The sequence below is a fragment of the Nothobranchius furzeri genome, chromosome 8, assembly GCF_043380555.1.
Source record: "Nothobranchius furzeri strain GRZ-AD chromosome 8, NfurGRZ-RIMD1, whole genome shotgun sequence".
NCBI lineage: Eukaryota > Metazoa > Chordata > Actinopteri > Cyprinodontiformes > Nothobranchiidae > Nothobranchius > Nothobranchius furzeri.
In genome coordinates this window covers 68,816,481-68,830,489 of record NC_091748.1, presented here as the reverse complement: position 1 = coordinate 68,830,489, position 14,009 = coordinate 68,816,481, and the positions used below count along the sequence as shown (strand labels likewise).

Here is a 14,009-nt window from a genome sequence, read left to right as displayed (position 1 = left end):
CTGCTGCAACTGCAAGCGCCCAACATTACATATTTAACTCTTCGCAGATCATTTATAACGTCTACAACGTCTGGGCTTTGAGAGAATAATTTTTCTAGAGGTTTCATTGGTGTTAGCTGTTTCAGTTTATAATGACTGAAATATTGTTTATAAACCTCATAACAAGAAACTTATTCTGTTGTTATAATTAAAAACAGGAAATCCAGTTAAATTAAAAGGGAGAAAATCAGTTTTGGTGGAGATAAAAACATCAAAGTGTTAGAAAAGGGATTCACTCTTCTCCTGCTGTCATTCTACTTGTCTGTCAGTCTTTCACTCACCGAAATAAAAATTCCAGCGTTTCCGTGTGTCACTGCTCATCTTTACTCATCTGCATTTTGTTCACCAATGAAAACAAGTCACTTTAAAGCAGAAGAGCCTCTTGGGGTCGTTTGACATCTGGACAAGTGTGTGACAGACGAGCTGAAGTGGCAGTTAAATTGATTCTGTGTACAGAGGAAGTTTCCGCTGCGTGATCTGTTGATATAGCCGTTCAAAGAGAAAGAAATGGTCTGGAACAGAGTTCTGATGTATACTAATGCTAAACAAAAATGCATTTTTTTATTCTGTCGGCCAGATGCAACACAGGGTGAGAGAACAACAGGTTCTTGTACTTAACTTTGGAACGCTTGGTTTTCCAAGTTTAGGCATTCCTGCAAAGCGCTGAGCTGTGGTTAGAATTAACCCAGAGGTGAATGGATTTAAAAACCAACCTAAAGACACAAAGACCGCCTCTCTGTGTCTGATAGCACTTTTTTTTGGGAACAGATAGTTTCCTGTTTAGGTCCACAGAGCTTTTAATGCACATTTTATGATATTTCTACTGACTTTGCTTCAGAAATCAAACAAAAGGAGGACATTTTATTGAAAATGGCTGTTCTTTGTTCAAGTTTGCATTATTCTGCCCTAAGACTTAACATTCTTTAATTTTTTAAATCAAAATTGCAGTTTCAGACAAAACAATCACGTGACTGCCAGAGCCGCAGCTCTTGTGACTGATCCATCTGTGCTGAGTGTGTTGTGGGAGCCTAATGTTTGAAATGACGGTGGAGTACCGACCACGAGCTTGTAAAGCCCCATTCCCACCTGTACCGGGTCGGCCCGGGCCGGGTAGCGTAGGTTGTTTACATATCTGGGTGGCCTGGAATTTTCCCGGGCCAACCAAGGCTCATTCTCGGCCCTCTTCCCGAGGGGTACTGCTTCAGGCCGACCAGGGCCAACACGCCCACTGCTGACAGCAAATTCACACCTTCCATTAGAGCAAGCCTCTGATTGGTGGGTAGAATCAGCCCATTCACACCTTCCATTAGAGCAAGCCTCTGATTGGTGGGTAGAATCAGCCCACATGGGCTTAAGACAAGGATGTGTGGAATCAACCGGGCCAGGCTGGGGCCGACTGGGGCTACCCGGCCCGGGCCGACCCGGTACAGATGGGAATGGCCCATAACGACCAGGTGAACCAGGGCCGAGCACGCTATCGTTTTCTGATTGAAATTTCAAACAGTGCAACTATGTGGTCATCAAGGCTGTGGTAATTTACAGAGCTTCTGACTGATCCAGGATCTGATACGTCAACCATTTAGGGCTTGCCCTTGGGTTTAAACGTGTTCCAGTGGTAGCAGCAAGCGCCGCTGGGGGTGGGTGGTGCTGGGCCTCATGCTTGAGCTGACATTTGGTAGTTTTTCTTATGTTTTTTTTTTTCTTTTTGTGGTGCTCCTATTGCTGATACAGTATGATACAGTACTTTTATGGCTGTGTTTATTTGTTGCTGTTGCTTATTTTCTTTCCACCACTTATCACCGGTGATGCGGGTGTTGTACCAATCTGTCGTGGTGAAGATTCTGTGCAGTGATTCTGAGCTGGAAGGCAAAGCTCTCAATGTATCGTTCGATCTACGTTCCAACCCTCACCTATGGTCACAAGTTTTGGGTAGTGACAGAAAGAATGAGATCACAGATACAAGCGGCCGAAATGAGTTTTCTGGGCCTCCTTGCTTAGGCTACTGCCCCTGCGACCTGACCCCGCATAAGCGGTCGAAAACGGATGGATGGATGGATGGATGGATGGCTGGCAGGCTGGCAGGCTGGCAGGCAGGCATTTTGCACCGGTAGTGAGATGGAGAGACTGGTTCACCTACAACAGCTGAAAGAAATTTACTGTAATAATACGATGGACTTTTTTGATGGCACAAGCCTTTGCTAAGTTACTGTAATTAAAGCAAATGTAAAATGTGTCGCCGTTCGATGTAAAAAAAAACATTCAGGCAGCCCGCCTTGATAAAACTGTGCAGGGAAAACTCTGTATTAGGGCTGGGCGATATGGACCAAAACTTATATCTCTATCTTTTTGCTGAATTCGGATATACGATATGTATCTCGGTATTTTTCCTCCTGTAAAATATTTACAAGTTAACTCACTTCAAGCTGTCTTGAGAAATTACGTACATAAATCAGTAGATTAAATGCAAAAAAATGTATTGATTCTTGTCAAACTTTAACCTTAGTGCCTATTCTCTGATACAGCTGTCTGTTAACACACACACACACACGCACACGCACACGCACACACACACACACACACACACACACACACACACACACACACACACACACACACACACACACACACACACACACACAGTTGAGAGCTAGATGTGTATTAAATGTCCCACAGGCACTTTTTAATTATACATTTATAATTAATGTAAAATTATTTAAGTTTCATCTAGATATGGCCCATATCGTATATTTCTTGTTCAGAGAAAAAAAAATCTATCATGTTAAGCTAAGTGTTTGATGATGTAATTGCATCTACTGAAGATCACATGGGTCATGCCCCGTGGAGTTATTAGTTATCAAGACAAACATGGCTGGAATCTAACAGTATTGACTCATATCAGCAATTATACTGTAATGACTCAGAGTCTCTAGTTGCTCTTTTATGAGTAATGTTTTCGGGCTACTATTGCCGTAACCCACGCCTTACAAACTCTCAACTTTTTCAACAGAATTCAAAGATACTTTATTAATCCCAGAGGGAAATTAGAGAATCACTCGTAACGGAGTATTTACTAGCATAGCAAACCAGAGCGGAAAAAAATAGAACCAGATCAACATTTCTCACTCGTTGAGCTCGCCTTCAGAATAAAACATTTACCCTATAGTTTACTATTCAAACCCTCACAATATGTTTGAGGTAATTTGGCCACTCCGGCTATCCGTAAATGTTTCCCATTACCCGGGAGGGAGGGGTTTTGCTCATCTCCGCACAAGCAGGATGGAAAACAGAATTTCGCTGGCGTTGAGCGCCCCCAAATAATTAAAAACCAGGATGTCAAATGCAAAGTTTAGAGCAGCACATTTACTCAGAGGCTCTCAGATTGAGCTAACTTGTATGAATACACGTAATAACCGCTTAGAGACGGAGCAGCATGTCGTTAGCATAGCAGTTTGACCAGTTATATCGATATAAAGATGTAAATTCATCTCGTATCTTGTTTAAAAATTATATCAATATTTTAAAAATATCTATATATCAGCCAGCCCTAATATATATGTTTTAGCAGCACATTGATTGTGAAAGACAACTGAACACACTGTGTGCAATATAAATAAAAAAAAGTCAATGAATCTCTTAATATGTATTGAATTTCAAATATAAAACAAACTCTAAACATTAAACAGTTAAACAGTGAGTCGTGGTGGATGGCTGCTTATACTGAACCAGGATCCTCTGGAGGTTTCTTCGTGTGAAAAGGGAGTTTTTCTCTCCACCGGTGCTGCATGCTTGCTTAGTATGAGGATTGCTGTAAAGACACTGACACTAGTCAGTGACTTGATGCAATCTGTTGGGTCCCTTATGTAGGAAACTTTTTACTGATTGGCTTAACGAACTGACCTGTACTGGAGTGTGGACTGTGTGAAGTGCCTTGAGACAACTCTTGTCGTGATTTGGCGCTATATAGCTAAATTGAATTGAATAAAAAAAAAAGATATGTTTGGGTCCTTCGGGTCCTTTTTTCGGTCTAGTAGTGGTTGCAGCTGGCCACACAAGTGCCTGATTTAAATTTTTTTTATCGACTTTTAAAAATAATTTCAGCCAATGGCTGATATAGAAAACATTTAGTAAATCGGCCGGCCTCTAGTCCTAGGTTCCGCCCTATTCGGCTCCTTTTGAACACTGATTTTATCTTAGAGCTCCATAAATTAAGCCAAGAATTCATCAGCTTTTGTAGCATCGTAAAGGGTGACGTAAAATCATCCAACACCATGCCTTCCTTTAAACTATATATGAAAATAGTTTATCTGAACATACAGTTCTTTGCTTTTAAGATATTTTTTTATGAAATTTGAACTTGTCATTCGTTTGTCAGAAGTGGTCTGCAGAGACAGGTTTGAGTTTGTTCTGATGCTGTACTGTTCTGCTGGGATTCTTCTTGTATGTGTGTGTCTGATTATGGGTCATGGGAGGCCACAGGACCGTGGTGGCTCAGGCAGCCTCAGGCCTCTCAGGTTTCAGAGCTGAGCATTCCTCGCTGACTGCTCCATAGCTGTGAAAACCGCAAAACAGCTCCGACAACAAACACTCGAGGCGCTGGGGAAAGACAGCTAACCTGTGGTTAATCAACAACAGGAGCTTTGCCACTCTCAGAAGGATTTGTTCCCAGTTTTTTCAGGTTTGCTGGCTCAATTGAAAAATGCGACGCTCCCATCCAGTGACTCCTTTTACCCCCTTTTCTTTTCCTTCTTATTTGTGTAGTTTTTGCTTCTAAAAGCTTATAATTCCTACTAAGTGGAGAGAGAGAGAGAGAGACAGCGGTTTGTGTGTGCTCGCTCATGTTTATTTGGCAGATCCAAATTTTGAACATGGTTTTTTTCTTCTCCTTTACTCAGGAGGGTTCGGAAGAGTAAAAAGTCTTGGATTGGATTAGCAATTTTTGAATAATTATGCAGTGAAATATGCAGTTGTCTTGCATTTCTGTCTCCATGTTTGTTGGGATTTAAAAGAACCGAATATATTTCTAATAAAGTTTTGGTAACAAGCGAGACATTACAGCTGAAGCTAAACTGCTCCACCTGTGAGAGGAAAACTATAAGGCTCGTCTTCGGCACTCAGACATCAATTCTGATTGCTTAACAGCCGGATAGGACATGGGGGAAAAAAAAAAGAAAATAGAAATATGCAGTTGTTTTGGGAAAATTAACATAATGAAAATGTTTATGAAGAACTATACCGCTCCATCAGCTCGAGTGAGGAGTCGCACACACGCATCGACGGAGGCGTTTGTCCTTCAAATTTCTCCGTTGCCTGGAGAGTGTTGCAAACCCGGACAAAAGAGAGCAAAGTATCCTACCACCATAGCAGTCACGTGTCTGGTCTCCAATTGTGTATTTATATTGTGTTTATGTATTTCTGGTACTTTTTAAAGCTGTCTTGGCAAATTTGGAAAACAAATTAGCTTACATTTTTTTAATGCTGCTTAACAACATTCTAACATAAATAGACTGTGGAGATTAAAATGTTTCTTAAATGGTTCTCTCTCAATTGTCTTAAAATCTCCGCCAATGATACAGTTCAGAATGAAAGAAACCCTTGGTCCAACCGGTTGTTGGTCTCGCCAATCCGCAGCACTCACGTGGGTCATTAGGCACTCGCGTACCTAGCAACAGAACACCACTGGTGTGAGAGGTTCTCCACTCAGTTGTATGAGATAGGGCTGGGCGATACTGGCTTGGCCTGCCAGAGCCCTCCTTGTTCAATTCTGCACAGAGAAAGGGTCCGGGAACTCTCCTTTTCAAATAACCCCACCCTGTGATAATTCTTACCGAGCCAATCAGCACTGAGTAGCGTACGTCACACACCATAACTCAGAGTTTGTCGAACATGGCGACCGAATCGGAGTTCGCTGCGGCTCTTTCCTCTGTTCTAAATGACTTGAACGTCTTTAAAACCACAACAAGTTGCAAGTTTTATTTATTAAATGTTATTTTCTACCATATAAGTGGAAATAAAAAAATGTCATGCATCCAAGTAACAATAGACATTTAGGGGAAATGGTGATGCTTCATGAGCATGATTTTCTTGACTCTGTTATTAATAGATATTGGCCATGTGCTTAAAGTATAAAACAAATGAGAGACTATTGTAAACAATGTCCCGAACAAACCCGAACATTTTCTATTTTCCCATTTAATTTCACATTAATGTCGGCGTTGTTGGAATATTTGCAATTTTTCCTCCGTCAAGGTTTTTCTTTTCTTTTAACCCTCCCCCTGTCCTATCAGTATATTTAGACAAGACCTTGGAAATGCTCATAGGAAGACTCACCACATCTGGATTAGTGGTGAAATTGGAAAGAAGTGATGGGGGGAAAAAAAAGAAAAAATTCTCAGTTGAAGTCCATCTATCCCAGTTGGGAATGCAGGAGGTTTATGAGTTGAAACTCTTTGCTGTGGTGTAGTTTAGATTAAAATCTGTTTTTTGGTGCATTCTGGGTTTTTTGGTGGCCTCTGGAAGGTGTCTACAGATGGTGTGGACAGACGACAGGAAGTGTTTACTGCTTTGGAACCAGACAATTTAAGTCTCTGGGTTTGATGGGACAGCAAACACTGAAACACTTGCCTACCCGCAGCCAAAACACAAACATTGGTTCTCCTCTGTTTTTAAACATCACACCATTCTGCTGCCTGTGTTTGAGTTTATGTGTGTGTGCGTGTGTGTGTGTAAAGCTATGCCAAAGCGACCATCTGAATGAATGTGTTAGACATTGTGTGTTTATGTGTGACAACAGGTGCACATTCATGGAGATCTGCAGCTCTCCAAGCAGTAAGGTCACACCAGGACACATTTTCTCTATGCCTAAATGCACCATTCTGCTTCCTGCTCACTTAGTATGAATCACAGACTTGTAAAATGTTCGGTCTGGAAGGTAGCTGTGGGAATGTAACGTCACCGTGTCAACCTGGATCACTGGTTTGGTGTTTATGTGACCTCAACACATAGGTGACAAATAATCTCTTTTTACCAAGAAATGGATGTTAAAAAAAAGAGGCGGTGCTGTTTGAATGGAATGTTGGGCAGTTGGACAAATATATTGACCATCGTGATGGTTCACTAGTCTTTCTTAATGTCTATGAATGGGTCTTACAAATGGGACAATAAAATTAATATTTAATTCCAGGTCAAATCCCTGTCTATGCACATCAACATCATTAGAAAGCTAGTTTTCACGTGATTTCAGTGGTACACGCCAATCAAGAATTCACAGTCATACAACCTGGAAATTCACAATGTTTAACCCCCACAATGGAGGCATCAGTGGCGTGGAATGGTTTACTCGTGTGCTTTGCGGCACGTCAATCCACATCGTGTCTCAGATGCAGAGTGGCTTCTCCGCTGTCCTCCTTGCTGAACTTGCAAGATCACAACATCCCTCAAGACTTCTTGCCATCTGCCATTAAGCTAAGATGAAGAAGGACATAACCATTAAGCTAAGATGAAGAAGGACATAACGTTTGATATCACTGTTTGATGTAATGTTGCGCCTAGGGTTGGGCACCGAGCATCTATTGGAACCGGTTCCAACTGTTCATTTTACCCGGAATCATTCAAAGTTTTTTATTTTGATTCCTAGTTTCGATTCCTAGAATGCCAACCAAAAGAGGAATCCGCGGCCGATCTCTGTGAAAAATAAACGTGATCTGCAAATTGTGATCCCTATGTTAACTGCGGAAATTAAAGCGCAGTTAACAGTGAGTGACAACTGATTTGTTGCTCAAATCAGTTGTCACTCACTATTAGGGCTGCACGATATTAGGAAAACCTGCGATATTCGATAACAGTGCTTAATATTGCGATATCGATATTACTCACGATAAATGAACAAATACTAAAGTATGCAGTGTTGATGCCGTCTGGCGTGTGACATCTGCTCTGGGTTCAAAGCAAACAAAAACTAATGCATGAATTCCATTACAACATAACATTTTTATTGCAAAAATAAGCAGCTGCACCTGCTACTGTAATAGCAGCAAAACAACAAAATGCATGCATGCAGTTTCTCAGTGACTTTAAAACATCGCCACCACCATAAAACTTTTTCTGATGCTCCAAATACAGAAAAACATCCCTTACCAGGATTTTTAGAATAAATACAAAAAATCTGAAGATAAGTTTAAATGTTAAATCACTTAAATGCAACAGCAAATTCTCTCATTGCCACTGAACATTTTCTCCACTTATGTGGTTATGATATAAGGCTGTTGCTGTAATTGGGAAGTGAACTGTGCTGGGCCAAACTAGGAGAATATTAAGATTTTCTGAGGAAAAGAGAAAAACAATTGTCTACCTTTCAGAAGAGGAACTGGCAAAAAAACTACATGGAAAATATGTGAAAACGTTTGGTTTTAACTCCAGATTGAACAAGTTTAACTTGGATCTTAAAAAGCAGCTCGGATGATGAAACTGCAACTATGATTCTGATAACAAGCTAACAAATTGAACTAGCTCCTCCAAGATAACCGGCTAGCAGAGCTTCTGACTGACAGTTTATGTGCAGCAGCAAATCAACTACCCTGATTAACAAGGTTATAAAAGCTCATAAATGAAAAATCACTTTGATGTGTGGGGGGACTTTTCCAGGCCCTCTTTAGCAGGGTGGGACTGGGAGGAGAGTGCTGTAGCCTTTTAGCTGAAAGCTAACCGGAGCCTGGGGCTAACATCACCACCCGGTGGAACACTAGCGACATGAAGGTGGGTTGGTTCACCGGCACGTGTCGGAGTCAGCCCGGTAAAAATGATTAACGACACCGAGCGAACTCACGTTCACGTTTGAAAGCAGCGCTGATTCCAGAAACCTCAGCACAAAATGCGTTCGTTGCTCTGAGTCAACATGACGAACAAGGGAACGGCGCCGCTAACTCAGTTTGTGTGTTGCTTTCCATCCTAACGGTCTATGTAGGGGGCGGGCGTATTACGTGAACGGACCCATCTGATTGGCCGCATATCAGAAGGGCTACATTTGATTGGTCAAATAATACTTCCGTGTAAAAACCAGAGCTGGTTTACAAAAAGCTGATGTATGACACGGATGGAAATGTTTGAACCAAACATTTATCGCCGTTTTTGACGTGCTTTGCGATGGGCCTATCGCGCATCCTGTTATCGCGATGACGATAAGTTTTCGATATATTGTGCAGCCCTACTCACTAAATTGTTGACTGTTACATCAAATGGCCGATGAAATTAGGAAAACTACGATCTCTCATACGAGGACCCCTTGTGGTCTGCTTCTGCAAACTGATTAAGAATGATCATGATTAGTGGATGGCTGCCTGTGTTACTCCCATAAAGTCTAAACATCACCTGTGCAAACATCGTTTATTGTTATTTGATGGAGGGACACATTTTGGTTAGAAAATTTGTATGTAACACTTTACAATAAGGTTCCCGGAATAAACATTACATAGTGCATTATTGAGCAAAGGATCCCTTTATTAAAGTTTCCGATTTTGGCTACTATTGAGTGTCACTGTCCTTAAGGTTAGGTCAAAGGGCAGCTTAGTAATGCATTAATATTAAGCAATTGGTAATACTCTAATAGGTTATTAATTCTTAATAGTGCACTAAATAATGTTAATAAAGAGACCCTTATTGTAAAGTGTTACCAATACCAACTCTGTGGGTTGTTGTAGCATTCAGTTCTGGTTTTGTTTTGCCTCTGAGGTTGGGGGGGGGGGGCTTTGATTCTGATCTGAATTGATGCATTCTTTTAAATATAATAATATAAGTACCAGGCCCTTTGATATGGGCTGTTAGGTCCCTGCATGATCGGTGTCAGAGCTTGGCCCGCATTGGCGGCAGTAAGTTTCTGGTGAGAGTTGGACTCCGCCAAGGCTCCCCTTTTGTCACTGATTCTGTTCAGAACTTTTGTGGACAGGATTTCTAGACACAGCCAAGGTGTTGAGGTACACTATATTACTGGAGACTCTTCAGTGTGTTTGCTGGAGATACGCCATCGTGGCAGCTGGTTCAGGCTGAAATGTGAGGGAAACTCTCCAAGACATTCTAAACATCAAAAGTTAGTCAATGGCATATAAATGGTTCCACTCCTTGTGGAGCAGTGGTTGTTGCTCAGATGCATGTTGATTCCAAATTCATGAAGGATTTGAGTAACTTTTATACCATTTGATGCATCTAAATGCAACTCAGTGCTCCAAATAGACATGAGAGTCAAGGGAAGGTAATGTTTATGGAGTTATTTTCCCCTCAGATGGTGTACTTTAGGTTAATTAATAAGTTGTTTCACTGGTAGCTCTATTCCTAAGCTCTAACTGAAGGTATTTGTGGAGGAAAACATGAAAAACAATCACAGTCTTTGACAGAATTCCCTACTTTCTGTAATCATTGCATGATGATAAAATCAGTGAGTTGTTGGATTATTAAGTAGCATAGTGGTCACCCTTCAAATTCACAAAAAATAGTACAACTATTTTCCAGAAAGAGATCATAATCATAAAAAACTGCTTTTCTGTAGGCATATCCTCATTCTTGGTTATTAAAGTGATGCTTTGGCATTCCTCCTGGTCTAACCTCACTGTGTCTCTCTGCAGAGGATTTTCAACTCATTCGTGTACACAGAGAAGACATCAAACGGAGAGACAGAAGTGCAGCAGGTGAGCAACAAAGGCCTATGCTGTCTAGTGTGTGTGTGTGTGTGTGCGCGCACGCATGCACGTGTGTGTGTGTGCGTGTGTGTATATATGTCAGTGCATGTATGTGCCATTGAGGCTGACTGTGGTCTTGTGCAGTGTTGAATCCAGCAGCACAGAACTCATACACCAGGGGGTTTATTAAAATTCTATGGCTGCTGTCTCATCAGCTTTGAAGTTGTCTTTTTTTGCACTCGTCTGTCTCTGGCTCTACATTTTTTTTACCAATATAAAGTCAGACACAGTAAGAAGATTTGAAGGAAAGATGAACAAAATGCAGCTAGACACATTTCTTTCTCTAATTCACCCATCAGAGTTTATGGGCTGCATCTTTGGCCTCATAGTGGAAAAACTACCCAGAGTTTGTGGCATCTGGTGTCAAATCAAACCCAACTGAGAGCAGGCGCGTGTGCGTGTGTGTGTGTGTGTGTGCGTGTGCGTGTGCATGTGTGTGTGTGTGTGTGTGTGTGTGTGTGTGTGTGTTTGCTCTCCTGCATCAGGGATCTTGGAAGAGTGACAGTATATGCCACAGAGGTAAACAGCCACCAGCAAGAACAGACAGGTTGATGATTGTTTGCATTTCTCCCAGTGACTGTATTCCTGCGTGAGCATTCGTGTTTTCTTCTGTGTGTGTGTGTGTGTGTGTGTGTGTGTGTGTGTGTGTGTGTGTGTGTGTGTGTGTGTGTGTGTGTGTGCATATTCAAAATACAGTATCTCACACCTTGCTGGTATTTAGTATTCCAGATGAAACTCAAGATGGGATTTGGAAAAAAGGAAAAAAAGGAAATATTTTCTTTTCCCAACAGAAAATCTGGAAACTTTGTGCTTTAGTTTCAGACTTTGAACACATTTTTTCACCATAGTTCAATCAACAAAGTAATATCTTTTTTAAACACGTATTTATGTGTGCTTACCTTCTCAGTGGCCTAGTGGCGGAGTGTCCGCCCTGGGACTTGGGAGATCGGCATTCAAATCCTGGTCGGGACATACCACAGACTTTAAAAATGGGACCCAGTGCCTCCCTGCTTGACACTTAGCTGTAAGAAGTTGGATTGGGGGGTTAACCACCAAATAGTTCCCGAGCGCAGCCTCAGCTGCAGCTCACCATGAGGGTGGGTCAGATGCAGAGATGAATTTCATCCGTGTGTGATGACTAATGGAACTTTAACTTTATAGTTTGCTTAAATCCCAGAGTAAAGTTGCTGATTTCTGTGTCCCACTCAGAAATTTGAAGCAGACCCCTCTTGAGTCAGGTTCCAACTACTTCAGATTATAGCTCTGACATCCTTGGCTCACTTGTGCTCTCTAGGCAGGGCGGCCGTGTCCCTGAGCTATGGTGAGGCTCAATTAGAAGGCTATCTGCAGAGAAAGAGAGAGTTGGGAGGAAGTGGGGAAGGAGGACAAACACAAAGGAGCCACCTCCATGTTCAGCTAGTTTCTACTGGAGGAAATTCATTATTCAGGAAGATGTGCGGACATCTGTCTTCCTCCAATGGCAGGCACTCCTCACTTGGTGTCTGTCTTTGTCTCTGTGTTTTACTCACTGCCGTGTGTTGTCAATGAGAGTATCATAAATTTAAACTGGCGGCAGCTTTTATTTTTAGCTCCCATGTTACAATAAGCTCAATGGAATTAAAATTCACCCTAAAAATAGTCAGTTGAGGGTTCAGCAGGTGAGTCCTTTAGGGGTGTGTGTTGTCAAAAATCTGTTGATACGATAGATAAAATATATTGCAATACCAAAAGCCAGATGATATAGGGAGCCCAAGTCACGCCCATCTACTTCTGGACCACGAGTCCCCGGAAGAATGAAAAAACGAATGCAAGTCAATGACGCTAAAAACGCTATTTTCTAATTGCTCTTGTTTTGTTCCATGGATTTCACATATGATGTCCGTGAATCTTAATTGCACTTTTTGATACCAAGAACGCGCTTATATTCGAACGGGTGGAAACGTTATTCTAGGTTTTGTGTGAAAATACGTCCACGACTACAAATGCGCTTCACGACAGTGACGTCACCGAACCAGACACGGAGAAAAACAGAAGGAAAATGGCTGTAAGTTCAGCAAACTTGAAATCCTTCCCTCAGGAGGAAAGAACCACCATAAATCTGACAATGTGGTGCTACGCTAGGGGAGAGAAGATTCTGTGGTGACATCATAAATCAGACGTGCCGATATTTAATTTGTAGTCATGCTAATTACGAACTTTTACAAGCTGAAAAATCTCAAAGTACGTGACAGGCGTGGTCGAAACACCCATCATTAGTTTTCATTGGAATTGCAGTACAACATAAGCTTCCAGCTACTGTTGTGACCTGGAGACATCTCAAGACTGGACGGGTCGTATCGAAGTTAATCTGCTGGCTTCAGGTGCCGTGAAGTCCACCCGACTTCTGACAGTCCAGATCTGCTGGGGGGTCTCTGCCAGGGTTTGTAGACGCAACAGATTGCGTCTGATGCTGTTTTATTAATAATCAACTCTAGTTTATAGCAGACAACAAATTCTTTTACACCCAGATTTCACAATTTTTTTCAGATACAAGGTTCTGATAAACATCTAACTTGCATCACACCACCTACACATCACATTCCATCACCGCATATCTACTCCATCACATCTCATTATTCATGTCTTGTCATGTATAATCGTTAATTTAGAAATAAATAAAATTCCTTTTTGACTACGTACCTGACTCTGAATTAATACGAAGTGTTTTTATGGTCCCTGAACAAGTAAAAGTAACTAGAATCTTCTGATTAAACATTCAAAGATCAATCAGATTGAAATTTCATATTTATGTGGAATTATCACATCTTAATGGTCATAATTAATTTGCAGTCGTCACGCTATAAAGTGTGACTGCTACACAGTTTACCAATAAAAGGCCTGATGACACATTTTGTTTCCATTGAGGCTTTACAGAATTTTCAAGTAAAATGCAAAATTTGAAGCCAAGACAGGAAAATGCATGAATGTAGCCAAAAATGTTATTTTTTTATTTTTTTCTCCATGAGAAAATGACAATATAACAAGGTAAATAGCTCCTAAAAGTGACATTTCCATGATATGGCCCCTTTAAAATCTGAATAATTCCTTGTTTGTCCGTTCAAATTTAGGAAACAGTTTGAAAATATAAAATTGGGTGAGCTGTAGTGAGACATGTAAGATTTCCAGCATTTTGCAGTCCATGCTGGATTCGTGATGCTGCTTGAGCTCCCAGTCAGAATACAGGCACGACTCTCTTGGCATTTAAGG

General features: G+C 41.3%; 1 protein-coding gene across 1 annotated transcript in view; it reads left to right on the top strand.

Moving 5' to 3' along the window:
• The window catches only part of cachd1 (cache domain containing 1), a 121,886-nt gene that overhangs the window by 35,263 nt on the left and 72,614 nt on the right, over positions 1–14,009 (top strand). The window contains exon 2 of the mRNA XM_015970989.3: positions 10,650–10,712. Within this exon, the coding sequence (XP_015826475.3) occupies positions 10,650–10,712 (63 nt within the window). The remainder of the gene's footprint in view (positions 1–10,649; positions 10,713–14,009) is intronic.